The sequence below is a fragment of the Camelina sativa genome, chromosome 3, assembly GCF_030686135.1.
Source record: "Camelina sativa cultivar CO46 ecotype springtype chromosome 3, ASM3068613v1".
Lineage (NCBI taxonomy): Eukaryota > Viridiplantae > Streptophyta > Magnoliopsida > Brassicales > Brassicaceae > Camelina > Camelina sativa.
Window position 1 is genome coordinate 12,794,991 of NC_141882.1, and position 18,551 is coordinate 12,813,541.

General features: G+C 33.4%; 2 protein-coding genes and 1 pseudogene across 2 annotated transcripts; 1 reads left to right on the forward strand and 2 right to left on the reverse strand.

The window, feature by feature from the left end:
* The first annotated feature begins 14 nt into the window (after positions 1 to 14).
* Positions 15 to 3,716, forward strand: LOC109132266 (nuclear intron maturase 1, mitochondrial). The gene is made up of 2 exons (XM_019243731.2): positions 15 to 2,504; positions 3,107 to 3,716. Exon 1 carries the CDS (start codon positions 183 to 185, stop codon positions 2,319 to 2,321), a length of 2,139 nt encoding a protein of 712 aa, XP_019099276.1. The 5' UTR covers positions 15 to 182; the 3' UTR covers positions 2,322 to 2,504; positions 3,107 to 3,716.
* LOC104777031 (uncharacterized) lies at positions 2,852 to 3,493 on the reverse strand. The gene has a single exon (XM_087508948.1). The coding sequence runs from the start codon at positions 3,491 to 3,493 to the stop codon at positions 3,062 to 3,064; it is 432 nt and encodes a 143-aa protein (XP_087365074.1). The 3' UTR covers positions 2,852 to 3,061.
* Positions 3,717 to 10,063: 6,347 nt separating the features above from the next.
* LOC147946867 (uncharacterized) lies at positions 10,064 to 13,121 on the reverse strand (annotated as a pseudogene).
* Positions 13,122 to 18,551: the final 5,430 nt, after the last annotated feature.

Sequence of the window (18,551 nt, forward strand, 5' to 3'; positions counted from 1 at the left end):
TTCTTCTTTCTTCCAACACCGTATCAATTAACTCTAAGCTTGTGTAGGGGTGTATTAGTTCTTTCTCAAAACCTAAGTGCTTGATTCGTATTAATAGAAAAATCTAGGGGCTGAACTGAAAACAATTTATTTACTTAAAACTCACGCGTTGTCCTCTCTACTCAGCCTCAGAGTGTTAGAGAATGAGAAGACTGAAGTATTCTTTAACTTCGGTGAGGAATATCGTCGAACACTTTCACTGCAACTCTTTCCTCAAACCAATCTCTTCCCTTTCAATCTCCACAAATCGTCGCAAACCCGAATCACCGGAACCTTCGTCGACGCAAGACCTGTATTCACTACTCAAGCAAGATCCCGTCGATATCTGTCTCTCCCTTTGGGTCAAATCATTCTCGTCTCCTCCTTCTGCTACTTTTTCCAACCTCACTGGGTTTCTCTCTAAATTCGATTTATGGGTCTTAGCATATCAACGTACATGTGCTCACGTCACCGGAACATTCCCGCCGCGCAATGCCATTCACGCCAACGCTCTCCGCTCGCTTCTCTCCCTCCAGAACGCCGTGACTCGTTCCGGTGGCAAGTTCCGGTGGAACGATAAGATGAATCAGCACGTGAGGAGTCCTAGTGATAAGTTCTCGACGAATGGTGTAGAGGGTATGTCGAAAGGGAAGGTGAAGAGGATGATTGAGTCGGAAGAACCGATTTTTCAGGATCGGGTGGTTCATGAGGTTTTATTGATGATTCTTGAGCCTTTCTTTGAAGCTAGGTTTTCGAGTAAGTCCCATGGGTTTAGACCAGGTAGAAATCCACATACTGTGATTAGAACTATCAGAAGTAATTTTGCTGGGTACTTGTGGTTCATGAAGGGTGATGTTAGTGAACTGTTGGACCATGTGGATGTAGATGTAGTGATGAATTGTATGCAAAAGGTTGTCAAGGATAGGAAAGTTCTCGGCTTGATTGAATCTTCTTTGACGTTGCCTGATAAGAGAGTGTTAAAGCGAGTTGTCGAGAGAAATGGTAATGATAATGGATTGGGGACGAAAAGGAGGATCGAACGTGAAAAGAGAAACAAGACGAAGAAGAAGATTCTGAGTGAGGATGAGCCTAAACCGGATCCTTATTGGCTGAGGACTTTCTACAGTTTTGCTCCTAAGGAAGCTGCAAAGGTGCCTTCTTATGGCTATTGTGGCATATTGAGTCCTTTGCTTGCTAATGTATGTCTTAATGAGCTGGATCGCTTTATGGAAACGAAGATAGTTGAGTTTTTTAGACCTTGTAAAGACGATTCAATATGGAAGGAGTCTATTGAAGATGGCTGTCATAACCCAGCCTGGCCGGAGTTTGTTCCGTCAAGTGGGAAGGAGAAAACTAGGAAAATGGATTATATTAGGTATGGGGGTCATTTTCTGATTGGCATTAGAGGGCCTAGAGAGGAGGCAGTAAAGATTCGGAAGGAAATCATTGAGTTTTGCGATAAGGTTTTCGGTTTGAGATTGGATAATTCAAAGTTAGAGATTGAACATATAAGCAGGGGTATTCAGTTTCTTGACCACATAATTTGCCGAAGAGTTATATACCCTACCCTCCGTTACACAGGAAGTGGAGGCAGCATTGTGAGCAAAAAGGGTGTGGGAACGTTGCTATCTGTGTCTGCTAGTTTAGAACAATGTATCCGCCAGTTTAGACGGCTTGCGTTTGTTAAAGGTGATAAAGATCCTGAGCCTTTACCGTGTAACCCAATGCTTTATTCAAGCCAGTCTCATAGTAACTCTCAGATGAATAAGTTTCTTGAAACAATGGCTGATTGGTATAAATATGCTGACAATCGCAAGAAGGCTGTTGGGTTCTGTGCTTATGTAATTAGAAGCTCTTTGGCTAAACTATACGCTGCTAGGTATAGACTTAAATCTCGTGCCAAAGTGTACAGCATTGCCTCACGGGATCTTAGCCATCCATTAAGTGAGAGTAGTAATAATTCTGCACCTGAATACTCTGATCTTCTGAGGATGGGACTTGTGGATGCTATAGAAGGAGTTCAATTCTCTCGCATGTCTTTGATTCCGTCATGTGATTATACTCCATTCCCTAGGAATTGGATCCCAAATCATGAGCAACTTTTGCAGGAGTACATCAGGCTACAAGACCCTAAATTCTTCTGTGAGTTGCATAGGTCAATAAAACGCGAAGGTCTAACCTTGCCTCAGGATGAAATCTCAGAGGTTGTGTGGGATTTCAAGACTCTTGGTGCTTGGAGATCAAAGGATGGAAGTAAAAGAGAAGCAGATGATGGGTTGGAGACATTAGACTCACCAACATAATTATATACAATTGCCTCCATTTTTTGTGGTTTTGGTACAAGGATCTTGATACACCAGAGAGACTGAGAGCTTTAGCGGGCAGTTTCTTTCTTTGATCCCCTTCTTCTCAAGAGAGGCCCTGATTATGGATTTGGCTTCCTTACTCAGCGAAGCATTGTCTCACTTCATAGACATTTCCCAGAGGTGAGTATTTTCTGACGTAGGTTATGTGAAAAACTTAGGAAAAGGTGCTTATGCATTATGTCTTGTTTGGTTAAGTTGATAGATTTCACTTAGCAGATTTCCATGTTTTTTACTTTAGCTAGAATCCTAGGATGTGCACGCTGTTTAAACTTTGAAGCTTACATCTCTTTCTTTATATATAATCTTTGCATCTCAATTTGTTTGTAGTTCAGATATATAGTCAATCGTTCATGTTGTTTGTTTAATCCATCTGATTGTTTAGGTTTAGCGTGTCTTTCCTTTTTTTTTTAAGGTGAAATAATGTATTGGCTTATAGATAAAGAACATAACACACATCTTCCGCCATATTTAACCAGTGAATCGATTCTAATATGTTGATTAGAAACTAACGGTTATACATCAAGGCATGATCTTAACTTGTTCATTTAGTCTTACGATCCATAAGCAATTCACTGTAAGAGAGGACTTATCTTTATGATATTTAGTTACACTCTCTCTTATTAAATATGGAACAAGTTTTGTTCTATATTGGTTGCTCCCCTTTTCTTCTGATATTATCAACCCTCACATTGGAATGCTGAAACTTTAAATGTTTGTGATAGGCCGGTGGAATTAGCAAAGGTGATCTTCTCAGGATCTTTCTCTCTGATGAAGATATCATTCACAGGAACCCAGATCATGAGCTCCTTGCTTTTGACTCCGGTAAGTCTCCTCATACGACCGTCCTCAACAAACGCAGTTATCTCCGTGTCATATAACACCCTGCGACCTATTGCACGGAATGTATGATCAATCTTGTTTTTCATCCTCATCCACACAAACCCTTTCGTTTTGTTGTACCCAACTTCTGTCATATCCTTGAGTGGCAACAATCCCGTGGGAAGCTTGATGAGAGCAAGAAGCTCCTTGGCTTTATCTAGACAAAGAGACTGGTCACTGTAGCTCTCTGTGTCATCACTCTCATCTATTATCATCTCTCTTAACGCCATAATAGATGATAAATCACTTTGTTTCTATTGTCGAATGCTTCTACTCAGACTTTTGGTTTCTTCACTAAATAGTAGGGTTTCTATGGAACATTTGATGTATTTGAGTACGTAATGTGGAACATGAAAGGTGTGTGATGAGCATTTTCAGGCCCCATATTTGGCTGCATCATAAGTTCATAACACTGTGATGTGTGATATATATTATTTTTTGCAACTTTCTTCATTATCATCTCTCTACTTAGGACTTATTTGATGATTCACTAAAATGGGAAAATAATGGAGATTACGAGGGGTGTATTCAACTTGACATTTTAAGTGATTTGTGTGAAATTTACAAATTTTATGTTATTCAATCATGAATTTTAAAAAGTCTATTAAAATTCTATGTTATTCAATCATGAATTTTAAAAAGTTTATTAAAATTCATTGTTATTGAACTGATGATTTAAAAATCTACTTGAAAATCTATTAAAATCCCTTGTTATTGAACTGATGATTTAAAAATCTACTTTAAAATCTACTGTTATTCAAAACAGTTTTGTGGATTAGGATTTTAATAATTTTTAGGATTCTGGAGGATTTGTTTAGTTAAAAATACAGAAATCCAAATCTCATGGTTTTATGTGGGATTTGAAAGAATTTTACAGAAAATCATGTGAACTTCTCTAAAATCTATCAAATTCTAAATTTTCTAAATTCTATCAAATTCTCCAAAATTATGGTTTGAATACACCTCCTACATTTATAGGGAAGATCGTATAGTCAATGAGCTCGTCTATCTCGGCCCAATGTAATCCATATTATTTGAGTTAGTGGGCTTTTCTTTATTTTTTAGGTTTCCGAGTCAGCTTTTATTTCTGATGAAGTGAAGTGGTTAATTATCAATTTTACGATGATCCAGATGTTGTGATTTTGCTGACGAAGGTTAACCATAACCTCGGACGGTCTAATGCGGATCTGTGGTCGTATCGGTAAACCTAATGACCCGATCATTGATCCGGACTAGATTCAGTACTACAATCTGCTAACTTTAAAACCTGGTAAAATTCATAAAATCTGAGCTTGCATTACTTATTAAACAAATTGTCTTTGAAAATATCAATTAAATTTTCTTATGTACTACATTTTAGTTGTATATATATATTATTTGTGATTATCTTAGATTTTGATGAACTCTACTATATATGCCACATTGCCACTTAAAGAACGTGAGCAGAATGGTGATTAAAAAAAAAAAAAAAGATGGTTCATGTGATTGATTTTTGTAACTAAAAAAACTTTGAATTGATTCACAACATTTCAATTTTGTGAACCAGAAAATAAACTGATTAACTATTGGAATCGGATTTAAAAAAACATTGTTGTTTCTATGATTTTATATATATCAAGGTTAAAAACATGGTAGTTGTCTGTCAAGAAAAGAAAACACGATTATGATGTTTATATACATGTTTAATCTACGTTGCAATCAAACTTTTGTTTTAAGTTCAGTAAATTACGAAATAATTGGAAATATATTAGTGTAAGGAATTCGTATATTTGTAGACATCCGCTAGCTCTGCCGTCCAAAAATGATACATCTAAGAGAGATATTTTCCGGCCAAATAAAGCATATTCCATACAAAAGATAATAATAATAAAGGAATATATACAGTACCATATGCCTCCTAAAAATTCGACACAAATCTAGGGTTTCTTTCTCGAATCTAACACAAAATATAAAAGACAAAGGCAAATAATAATAACGAACATGCATATCCATTTGCATACGAACGTACACGTAACGCGAACGTATGTGCCCACTAAGGTATATCGACGTGTACATATATTGAAAGCTGCATGAATATCACGTGAAATATATCAAATGGGACAGTGTGTCCAATGACTCAACTTCTGCAAGTAGCATGAAAAAAAGGCTGCGTAATCTTTTTAGATTCATAATCATCATGAACGATCACTTGAAATAAGAGAGACCGGCTATGATCTCTATTGTTTCAAATAAAACTTATAACGTTTTACGTTTGCGTTTATATTAAGATTAAAAAAAAAACGGTTTTGAGATATAAGCATTTTCTTGGCACAAATATGTTTTGCAAAGTTGAAGCATAAACATCCATACGTGAAACGTTTAATATTACAATCAACAACCATATTTTACTTAATGCGATTAAAATTGTGGCTTCATTTTAAATGCATTCTCACTAATATATCAATATAAACGCAAAGAAATAATCGGGACCTATATCCTGCACCTGCAATAACGAATTCGAAATTGACATGGTGAAAATACTTGATATATCGAAAGTATGGTTTTGAAATGCTTGCAGATTTTCATTTTTTTTTCTTTTGTAGATCACCGCTCAAGTTTTTTAAAATGCTTGCAGGTTTTCCTAAGATTCAGAAATCATTTTTTGTCATTTACGATTATTTCTCTCCAAAAAAAATTGTGTTTTAATTTAGATTGTTTAAAACAAAAATATTTTAAAACTAAAACTTGATCGTTATCAGTAGCTCAGATCGTTTAGTGGCCTCCTGACCTTTCCTCCCTTCTAAGTCTAGTCAGTAGCTCAGATTTTTTTCATGAATGAGATTTATTGTTCATACAGTTATGAGAAAGGTAAAAAAAAAAAACTAAAAAAATGAAGTAGTCGTCAAAATTCGTGCGGCATATGGTACTTTGATTAGTCTTTTGAATAACTGCATGCATGGGCCACGTGATTGTGTATGGGGTTATGTTGGGTCGCATACAACCAAAGATTTTACAGATTTTATATGTAAATAAATATAAGTAGTTCTTATTTCTTAAAAATGAGAGCTTAGAATGGTGTTCATTAATTACCCCTTTTTGATTTTTAATTTGTAATAATGCATTGGCTCGGTCCAGTGTTCAAACCATTTTCTTCACGTAATTGAAAACCCTTCTTCATATGATAAACAAAATAATCCCATCAACACTAATAAGAGAAGTGAAAAAAATCCCTATAAATTCAATCAAATATGAATTTCAGTCTGTGGACATATATGTAAATGGTGTTGGAAAAAAATATATGTGGTCCTCAATATAAATCACAATAGTTTGCTGCGCCGTCTAAAATTTCAGAGTAAATGAAATCTTATATTCTACTATGAGTAGTGATGAATAGATACCACAAGTACATATACAACGTACAACTGAGTAAATATATATATATATATATATTTCAGACAACCATAGTACGATTCAGATTTTTTTTTCCGAAAGTTCCACAAATTTTTTGGTCAACAATGAGATTATTAAAAACTTTTGTTTAAGACAAATTATCAAAACATTTTCTTAAATTTTATATGAATTTTTAAATATTTTGGTAGTTTTGAAAAATACATATTTAGATTTTATAAGTTCTTATAGTATTAATTAACCTTCTATATAGATGATTTGAATTTATGTTTTTTCATAATTGGATTACATAAAGCTTCATAGACATAAATTTGTTGTATAGATAAAAAAAAATCTAGTTAGTGTTGTTAATTGATCAGAAAACTAATCCTAAATTCATAGTTTTGGAAAAAAAAAAGTTAAACATAAAAAAAATATCAATATGTATACAAGTGTCTGTCTTGGTCTAATTAAGGTTAAGACACTAGCTATCAGTTTAGTCGCAAAAAAAGGAAACTAAAGCAGAGAACCATAAATACGAGAAAAAAATAGCAAGTTGTAGTCATTTGAAGACTTTCGGCCTTTATATTTCCTCGAACCGAATACCATAATAAGATAAATATAAAGTTATTTATTTTTACAGTATTCGAACTCAAAACTTTTCCTTTGTGGAGAGGCCAAAAATTCAACCGGTTGAGCTACTTAGGGGGCGGAAAGCATCCAAATTCGGTCTAAATTCTGAATATTCTAGATACTGATCAAATTCAGCTGTTAAGATGCATTATCAGGAAAAAAAAAATGAGAAGTTGAATAATGTGTTACGTGTTTTTGTAGGCGCAATGGAATAGAAAAGGGCACGGAATCTTTTGGTGAGTGTAGTTTTTTTTTGGAAATGGGGAGAGCGACAAAAATCTTTGTCAAGAAACAATCCATAAAGGAGAGGATATATGAAAACCCACGTCATCCCATCTTACTTCACGCACCCTGGCTCTCCACGTACGTACCATTTTAGTTTTCATCAGCTATTACCTCATTTATGATAAGTCACTTCTTTCCTCTTTTTTTCCTTCCTCTTTTGATAATTTTAGAAATTATATTAATAAAAATTATGTACAGAAATTTGAGAAAATCTAATAAAATAGAACGAAAATAAAACTTAAAACATCCTATATATTAAAAAAAAGAATATATATAGAGGCAATTAAAAGTCTTTTATTGTAAAATCGACATGTCTAGGATATTTATACTATCATATCATATTACAACTAATCTTTTTCTTTTTTTGAACAAAGATCATATTACAACTAATCAAGAGTTTGAATTCAATTCAAATTTGGTTTGCCAAACTGGTTTCTAAATACTTTGCTAAAACCGTTGAGATTTTATTATGTTATAGACTTTTTTTTTTGATTAACTATTCTTTTTTTGCTTTACCTGAAAGCTGTGTCGTCCGGTCACTTATTATCGACCTTTTGTGCAAGTTGGGTTTCTCTTCCAGTTTGTTTGACTCATCTGTTCAACGAAACGCTTTTTTCTTACTATTAATATGTACATATTTATACGCGTGCCCCACACAAAATAACGGTCCATCGAATGGTCTATTTTCAAAAGGTAAATAATATTAAAGTTTACATATACATGCATGCACATGCTTTCACCAGTCATCTCTCTGCTTTCCAACATTATCACTTCCTTTTTCGCGGTTATTCCATTTTCATATATGCGAATCTATATAAAAGTATTTGTTTCGTATGTAGTTAAGTGTGTACGAGCCATCATGAGATTACGATTCTTTATAATTGGAGAGATCACGTATCCGTATTTTGGTTCTTTTTATATGTGGTAATTGGTTTGCATCTTTGTGACTCTACGAGACTACGGCAGTGAAGTTTATGTTTGTGACTAAAAATCTAAAATTTTCTCAAGAGTTCAATGATTAAGTTATCAAAGACACGTTACCATCAAATTAAGATTCATACGCACATATGCAATTTAAATAAGTTGAAAAAACTAGTGTCGGAAAATTTTTCTTTCTGGCCACCTACATCCTCTAATCTAATCCTTGATATAACAAATATCAAGTATTAATTAATGCAAAAACAGTTTTTTTTTTTTTTTTTTTTTTTTTTCTAATGGCATGGTATTAAAGAACATGGTGGTTTCCATTCTTAAGCAATAGGACTATATCTGACTGAGGCCTACTATCTAATGGTCAAAAACGAGCAAAGATTGTCAGTGGTCTTAGTTCTTTTGCTTCACGTTTCAATCGACAATTGGCAAGTTCCAGAGGTACGGAACACTTACGCAGTAAGGAGTAAGGACCATTAGACGCACAAATAGTTGAGTTGTCGACTTTCAAACATATATTTTTATATTTTTAATATGAAAAAGTAAATTAACAAAAAAAAATAAGCATAAAATTTTATGTAAAATATAAACAAAACATAAATAAAATATTTTGATATACAAAACAATAAAAAAAGCAAAATAAAAATAACAAATTAATTTATGTTATTTCTTCAAATTAGAATAGCGAGGGATTATGTAACAACGTCTCGGCTAACACCTAATATAATATATAGTTGAAAGACACTATGCCTAACTTGTTACAACATCATGTTACATGTATAATTATTTTATTTTCTTTGGTTCAAAAAATTAAACCATGCATTATCTCTACATTGCTAATTGCATATACAAAATAACTAATTTAAATTTAATTGTATCTAATTTTATAAAAGCATACATAAACATAAAATTAATAGAATTTGCATCAATTTAAATGAATCAGTTGAATTGTTGTAGCGAACAAATTATTGATCTAACTAAAAACTCGCACATACGTTTGGGTATTGGTTTAGCAAAATCAATAATATGATTTTATTTTTACAGTAATTATCGATTATGTAAATTTATATTTTTGGTTAACGAATTGTTATCCATTCAGTAAACCATCCAGTATGTTTATGGAAAAATTCCCAAAAAAACATGAACTAATTAAAATTTGCCAGAAAAAAACACAAAAATTTTTCGTTGTCAGAAACAAACGTAGACTAATTTTTTGATGATATTAAAAACATCAATTTTCCCGATTTGCCGATTTCACACTATCTTCGTTTAAACCGTCGACGGCGTTAGAAGGAATCGGGAATACTGTTAAACGAGGTAAATAAAAGACACTTATACCCTCTTCTTCTTTTCCCTCAAATCTTAAATGAAGCCAAAAATCCCCAAATCAAATTATCTTGTTAAATATGATGTTATAATCAAGTGATGTGTAATGATGGCTAAATAAACTGATTCCTTCATAAATAGTTAATCAAGGTTCAAAACAACACTTAACATCTGATACAAGGATCATTATGGTTGTGACTCTTGACAAAAAAAGAACACATAATGGTATTGATACAAAAGAAAATATTAAAAGATTTGAGTTAAAGGTCTTGAGGTCGTCATGAGTCAAAAACAGTGTTAGTCCAAGGTGACATGAAAAACACCGGAGGTCTTGGTGCATATGATTCACGACCACGGCCCCTACCACGACCCTTGCCTCGGCTACCAGGAGGACGACCACGACGAGCTTTTTTAGTAGGATCTATTGAAGTAGAAGTTGGAGCTGTTGATGGATGTGGAGCTGTTGGTGTTGATTAGCTTAAAGGAACAACTGGTATGGTTTGGCTTTGAACTGTCCTTAACCGTTTAGGTGCATTATGTATACTCCATGGATCATTTTTTTCAATCTATATAACAAAGCAAACTCCATTCAACAAAAGAAAACTCAACACTACAAAGACAACCAAAGTAGGATATTTACTTGATTTTTCCTTGGTCTCCCCCTCTTTCTTGGAGAATATGAGGGAGCAGCTGGTTTGTCACAAGTACTTTTATTGTGACCAGTTCTCTTGTAATTGGAGCATATCATGGTTCTTCCGTCTCTTGTTAACTTGTTAGGATTTTTCGATTGAGACTCTTTTATCCTAGCATACTTCTTTGGCCTTCCCCTTTGCTTCCTTTTTTCTGACACTTGAATAGGTCCCTTATCTTGTGGTTTCCACATCCTTTCACCCCTTACAGGTTTAATGTTGTCTGAGTAAGTGTCTTGCCACACACTTGTCAAGAAGTGTTTATCCACATAGCTGCAACATATAAAGTTAAATCAACAAATTCAATGAATAACTCGTTTAAAGGAATTAAAATGAGAAGAAATACTTACTCATCTGGATCACGGTTGTGTTCAGTGATAATAGTTATTGCATGAGGACAAAGAATTCCGGTGATGTTCCACTGGTTACAACCACAATGGCGCTGACTAATATTCACCTCAAAGCTTGCCTTGCCCTCTTTAACCTCATATAAAGACTCACTGCTTTTTAATACTTGACATAACTTTGCGGCATTGCGGGCTGCCTCATACAATGTCATTATGTGTGGTGTAAACTTTGAATGACACTTCTTTGCTTTCTCATACCTCTTAGGTACACGCTTCATGGTTTGTCTTCTGATATCTTCAAGCATGTCAATAACAGGCATTTTTCGTGACTCCTTAATTGTCTTGTTGAAACTCTCTCACAAGTTGTTGGTTACATTCTGACAAACTGCATTGCTGCTGAAGAAAGATCTACACCAAGTCCTCGGTTATGTTTTCAGCAAGTCTTCATATGCTTTTGGATCATAACTTTTCAGAGCTTTTATGTTGTAGTTATAGTCCCCCTCATTTCCACTAAATGCAACAGCCCAGAAATAGTTTTCATATTCAAGCTCGTCATACACCTTCTTCCAATTAGCAAAAATGTATCTAGCACAATGCCTATGCTCAGCGTTTGGAAGGTTGTCTGTGACAGCATTTATCAACCCTTTTTGCTTATCCGAAATAATGGTAAAACCATTGCCTAGCCCTAAACCCAAATCATGCTTCAACTTATCAACAAACCAACCCCAAGAATCATTATCTTCTACTCTTACTATAGCCCAAGCTATAGGATAAATTCTGTTATCCACATCTCTTCCAACAACTGCTAATATTTCCCCTTTTAACTCCCACTTCAGAAACGCTCCATCAAGACCAATAATAGGCCTACAACAGCTTTTTCCATTTCTTTCTCAGTACCTCAAAACAGACATAAAACTTATCAAATAGTTTCTTACCATCAGCCTGAGGAATTGTGACAATCTTTGTATGTATCTCGTTAGATCGATTTAGTTCAGCTACATAATCCCAAAGTTTTGAAAACTGTTCTGCCTGAGTTTCTATAACCATATTGAGGGCTAATCTTTTTGCTTTCTGACATATCCACTTAGACACTGATAGATTGTACCTCATCATTATTTCATCTTTTATATCAGTCCATCTGATCATAGGCCTTCTTCTTACTTCATCCCTAAATAGTTTTGCGACAACCCCATGTTTCAACATCCTAGCTCTTGAAGAAATGTTATGGTGATGCACATCAGTATATTTTTTCACCATCCAATTCTGTTTCGGCTTCTCAAGAGAACAAAAAATTCTCCACTTGCAGTTCTCATTCCTGCATACAGCTGCCAGTTGTGTATTACCCCATCTACATAACTTCACATCATAATTGGTTTTTAACACATACCTCAGCAACTGATTCTTGAACTCTTCCCCACTTTGAAATTTCTGTTTCAACCACAATTATGGAGGCTGATCTTTCACATAATTGGTTATGGAAACTGATCTTTCTTCTTTATTAAACGCTTCCCATTCATCGTCTGTGTCAAGTGCAGGGTTAGGGTGCTCATCATCAATACATTGTCGCTCAAACTCAACATCATCTTCTAGATCATCAACAACAACTTCAGCCTCATTCCTGACAGTAGCTTCAGCCTCATTCATGACAGTAGCTTCAGCCTCATTCACTCCTTTATCAAACAAAGCTGCAAACCTAGGATCATCATTACCTACTTCTTGAACCGGATCTTCACCCTTGTCTTCAACCCCTTTATCCTCAGCTACTAACTCAGGTTGTTCCTCACCATCAGATTCTTCATGCTCTCCGCAACCCATTTGATGAATGTATATATCAATCTCACATGTTGATGTCATTGCTTCCATACACATCTGCCTAATATGGGCATCTTTATCTCCAAAGATAAGCCTTGCTAACCCAATTTCTTCATGTCGTAGCTTATACCATACTTTCTTAACCACCCCACACATCCCATTTTCTTTACAAAACTCGTCGAATATGGACCATGTGACATAATCAGGGTCCATAATCATGTCCTCCTTCACTATTCCTCCTCTGTAATCGAAGATATCTTGCTTCACATAACCATATCCACCATAATGCATATTCACTTTCATAATGCCACTGCATTAATAGGGCAAATCGTTGTTAATCTATTCCACAACATGAAAAACAACAAAACCTTAAGCCCCAATTCGATTTCAAATCCGAAACCCATTACCCATTTCTCAATTCGATTTCACAAAATAAAGACCCTAATCACATTTCTAAACACATACCTCATCTTCTCCAGTGAACTTATATGTCTTCTCAAACACAAACAACTTGATTCAGCTCGATTTGGGAGAGAACATTGAAAACGCCCAAATCGATTTGGGAGAACCCTAACCCTAATTTTTCTTTTCTATAATTTGATTTGGGGGTTTTTGGCTTCGTTTAAGATTTGAGGGAAAAGAAGAATAGGGTATAAGTGTATTTTAATTACCTCGTTTAATAGTAATCTCGATTCCGTCTAATGTTGTCGACGGTTTAAACGAAGATAATGTGAAATCAGCAAATCGGAAAAGTTGATGTTTTTAATATCATCAAAAAATTAGTCTGTGTTTTTTTTGACAAATTTTAATTAGTTGAATTTTTCCGTATATTTATGGTGAATTACTTTTAAAATCAAATTTTTGATTACGAATTAGTAGTATTTCCAATTCCAACTTCCTTTACACTGAACACACCTTGCAGAAAGACTCACTCCGAGTCAAACGGACGAATAAACACGCATGTAGATGGATTTGCAATAACGTCACTGATTGAAAAATTTGGGACCACCTATTCATTCGTTGATTATAGAATTACATAGAGGGGATATTCTTTGTTACACACAATAGTAGTTATCGTTCATCATGCAACTTTTTGAGTCTTTTAGGCATTTGAAGAAACTTGATTAAGACACGATGAGAAAGACAATCACAAAGAACGAAGGAGAATAATTAGTCGACATCAATTTAAGCTTTATCTATACCACTAACCTGTGACGCCCAATGATCTATAGATCATCATTAACTTCTATGAGGGCTATCTTTAAAAAAATTCTAAAGATGCCCTCTTTTTTTTTTTTTTTTATAATAAATTTAACTCTCAACGTATGCTTTTCCTCTTGTTTCGTTCGATCAAAGGGAAAATGTGATATATGTCCGATTTTGTAATACCTTGAGCCTCTAAATAGAAGTACAAGAAGAAAATGTGATATATGTCCGATTTTGTAATACCTTGAGCCTCTTAATAGAAGTACAAATAAAGGAAATGTCAGTAGACTAGTCGTCGAACTGTCGAGCTTAGTCTTAGAGCTAGAATCGTGTAATATTTCTAACTCTTACTTCAACAATTGTCTCATAACCCTCCCTTACCTCATGGATGTGGGTTTTCTTTTCGCCTTAACTTGTGGCGACGAAGACATGTACGGAAGGGCCGATGATGGACTGAACGTTAATGGGCATATTCTTAATTACGGGTCGTTATTGGTTGACTTTCGGTCAATCCTCACTAATCTGAACAATCCTAATCTTCGTAGTTTGTATAGACCAAGCAGGAATGTAATGAGGCAAAACTCATATCCAACATTTAATTACATTAATTAAATGAATGAAAATATCAAGTGAAAGTGTATAGTTATTTCAATCATTTGTATCATTGGTTGACGAAAAACGAATCATTTGAACCATAACTAATTAAAGACGACCCAACCCATTTAATTTTCATTTTGTCTCAACCAACACACTTAATTCAGGGACCTCGAGTAGTTATTGTCACTTATTGTATACAAATATATATGTGTTGGTACGTTTATATATATATATATGTATAGTAACTATTTTGTAATCATCACGTGTTTGGTCGGCTGATTTTTCCATTTTCATTTCAAATGATTGAGAAAATGGCTACCATCAAACAAAAGGATCATCTACATTTGGGTAGTTTAGTCTTGTTTGATAAATATTACGTAAATGCAATTATGTATTCGTTGTTTAAAATCATGTACTAGTTTAAATTTCGTTTGAATACTACAAATACTATCAAAGTTTTATTCATAATTTAAGAAGAATATAAACTATGGAGGATAACTTGCACAATTTATATGTAGGTAAAATAGAAAGATCGACAAAGGAACTAAAGAATATATGCATTTAGTTACTTTAAAAATTGACCACAAAGATTATTTTTCATCATATAAAAACCCCTATAAAATGTTGACTTGTAAAACACTTTTGGGAGAACCAATCTGATACTAGAAGAGCTCACATTTGAAAAGATAAGGTTATGTACTCGTGTGACAAAGTGACCATCATGCATATTATTCAAACAAGAAACAAAAGAAACGCAATAATGTGATTATAAACTTTCAAACTTCATTTAAACCTGAAGAAGAACTAGACCATCCAGCTTATTAATAAATTAAGGCAATTTATCTTGAAACTATCGCACTTCAGTGGGTGAAAAAAAAAATTATCTCCCAAATAAATTCATGTGATTATGCATAGAGCCATAGAGGAGAGAAAAATGTCTCTAAGATTCTTTTAAATGTAACAAAAACGATTTTGCTAGCGAGCCACCACTACTCAGGCAGCATTGTGTGAATCATTCCGACCACCAAAACTTAACAATATGACAATAAAGTTCAGGGGCCAGTACAATTTGCACAATATGTGATCTCCTTATCGATGACTCCTTTGTTTATAACTTGTGTTCTTTTCTAAGCTTCGGTTTCCGATGTCAAGTGTAATAGTATCCATCGCTGAATGATTGATATGGTTCACACACACACACAAAAAAACATGATTTTCTATATGTACCACATATCCATAAAAACTATATAATTGGTTCAAAATCCATAAAAACTATTTAGACAATCTTTTCCTACTCTCTCTCTCTCTCTCTCTCTCTCTCTTCCTTTTTATTAGTACTGTTGTTTTTATCATGTGTTGAATAGGGATCCACTATTAAGTGATAATGACGTAAAATCGTGCAAATCTATAGTTGAAAACTTGAAATACGTTCGTTCTTTAGCACTAAGGTATATATAGTGAGATTCAAATAATGATTAGAGCAATGTCTTAAGTGTAAGTGTGTAACATTTACTGCCACAAAAAGATCACATCCAGAAACTATACAAATGGCGGCAACGTATTGGACGAGATATACCACTCATTGTGAGAATTGATGATTGTTTCTCCATTTCATCATTGAAAACTTATAGGAAAGATCTGATGTCTAAAGCAAACTAGATTGGACGACAAAGATCTTTTAAAAAAAACATATGAAAACTCTAGGGAGGAGAAAAATAGTAAGAGATTTGTGTGTATATCAACTTCCTCAAGATTATCATCTGATTTGATACATTTAGACTTGACAGAATTGATAAGAGGTCATGATCATCTTATGATATGTGGTTATGGTTCAATTATTCAGCCGACTTTTTTTTTCTCACAATTCATAGCTGACTTAATTTTGTACGATTCTTTCTTTTCCGGAACAAATATGGGTTCCCTATTAGACTTTTCATAATTTTATATCAAGAAAAATAAAAGAATAAATGCTCTCATAAATAACCTTAAATGCCACCAAATGATTTGCTACATCATTATTGTGAAGAAAAGTCCAAATCAATATGAAGGAAAACATATTTATGTACTATCTTTGTCAAGAAAGAAATTCATTAGCTAGAGTTTCGATGGCTAGCTAACAGAGCCTTTTTGACTATAGTAGAATTAGCCACTCAGTATATTAAAAAAAAAATTAACATGATGTCAAAAAGAAAACCAAGAAAAAAAAACTACCTAACATAATTATGAGTACTGTTAATAACTTTGAGCTAGAATCATGTTCAAGATTTGTATTATAATTGTTTCTAAATTTGTTGTGTAATAATTGTTTCTAGAATCATTTTCACATTTTTTCTTTGTTACAAAAAGAGTGTTATTTTATGTTTTCAATGCAGTTTTTTATTTTTTATCACTATTATTTGACCTTAGAAAGAAAAAAAAATTAGTGTATTTATGAGTAAAATATAAAAAATTTCAACTTGTGTGCATTATGTCACATTCTTTGTGAAGAGAGAGAGTATTAAAAATATATAAGATGCATTTAAAGTAATATCAGAAATTGTTAAAGTTGATAAGTTATTAAGATGCATTTCATATTACAATATAAAATAAATTGGCTGTAACTAAACGGCTCATCTCCTTTGTAATAATTACGTTATATATATATATCTTCCATCTATTTACAACTTAGGATTACTACTAACTCAAAGAATACTTAGGCTCGCCAAAAATATGATCAAAAAAGTTATGAGTAATTTAAAGATTTTACAAATTGCAATATCAAAATCATATATATGATTTGTACATATAGGTAAGGTAGTTAAAGTTAAGAGAAGGACGTGCATTGGTGATATATTTTTTATAGAAAGAAGAGTGCAAAGATGGGTGCACCAATTATTTGCGATGCTACGGGAACGTGGAATTGAACAGAGTGAGGATAAGGATGTTTTTATTTATTTATATTTTTATAACAAAAATAAAATAAAATAAACGTGTAGGAAAGCTGGCCTTGGGCCTCTTTGATGGGTAGGCTTTATTCTTCAACATCACCATCCTTACTCCTACGACTTCCCCTGTGTGTAGGGGATATGTATCTTATTTTACTCATTCCTAAAACCATGAAAACAAAAAAAAAAGTGGTGAAGATTTTATCGGTGGGGTTAGACGTGACTCGTGAGATCCAGTCATCTCCATCAAATAGATCTCTCATCTCTATACTAGTTTTTTTACCCCCCCCTATTATTATTAGACGTTTAAAATGGCAAAATGTTTTTTGAGTTCTTACAATATTTGAAGAATTATTTTGGTTTTCCATTTATATCATACTTCCAATACTTATCCAAACAAACCAAAAGGAGAATTATGAGTAACATAAAACATTCAGAAGATCTTTAGCTTTTTGAACCAAAATATAAGCCTAAAATTATACTATTATATCAAAGACTGAAAGAAGATAATGTTTCTACGCTTTTTACCAACCGAACCAATCTAACTGAATCAAACCAAAACTCGAAGATACGTATCCTTACATTGCATATTATGTGAGAGAAAGTAGTGGAAAATGTTATCTGAAGTTTGCATTTATTAAGGTAATCGGAATTTCTGAACCATAAAGCATCATATCATGATAATACTACAATATACACGTACGTACTATCGCATCAAAACTAAAACCTGGAAAACACATGAGTTTATGACCTTAACCAATTACACCATGTTCCTTATACATCCTACTACTATACATCATATTCACCACTCGTATTTTTATTGGAAACAATGAAAATTACATTATGTATCAGAAATATCGTTAATATATATAACAGTCGAATCAGCTGTTTTGAGTGCAAGATTTAATCATCACGATTAGTCATTGCCGGTCCGATAATTTTAGATGCCCTACGCCAAAAAAAAAAAAAATACCATTTTTTATTATTTTATATATAATAAAAAAATAGTAATATAAATAATTATTTTCATAATTTAGATTCAAAATCATAAACCCAAATACTGTATGTTCCTTTTGCTTGCTTCCTTTTTTCATTTTTCTTTGTCTTTTATGTTCATTTAAAATTTTATATGAAAATAAATATTATATTGTTTAATCACTCATTATTGTTTAA

Bases quoted from the DNA above. Each gene is read 5' to 3' on its own strand.
- LOC109132266 (XM_019243731.2), top strand. From the start codon at position 183: ATGAGAAGACTGAAGTATTCTTTAACTTCGGTGAGGAATATCGTCGAA.
- LOC104777031 (XM_087508948.1), bottom strand. From the start codon at position 3,493: ATGGCGTTAAGAGAGATGATAATAGATGAGAGTGATGACACAGAGAGC.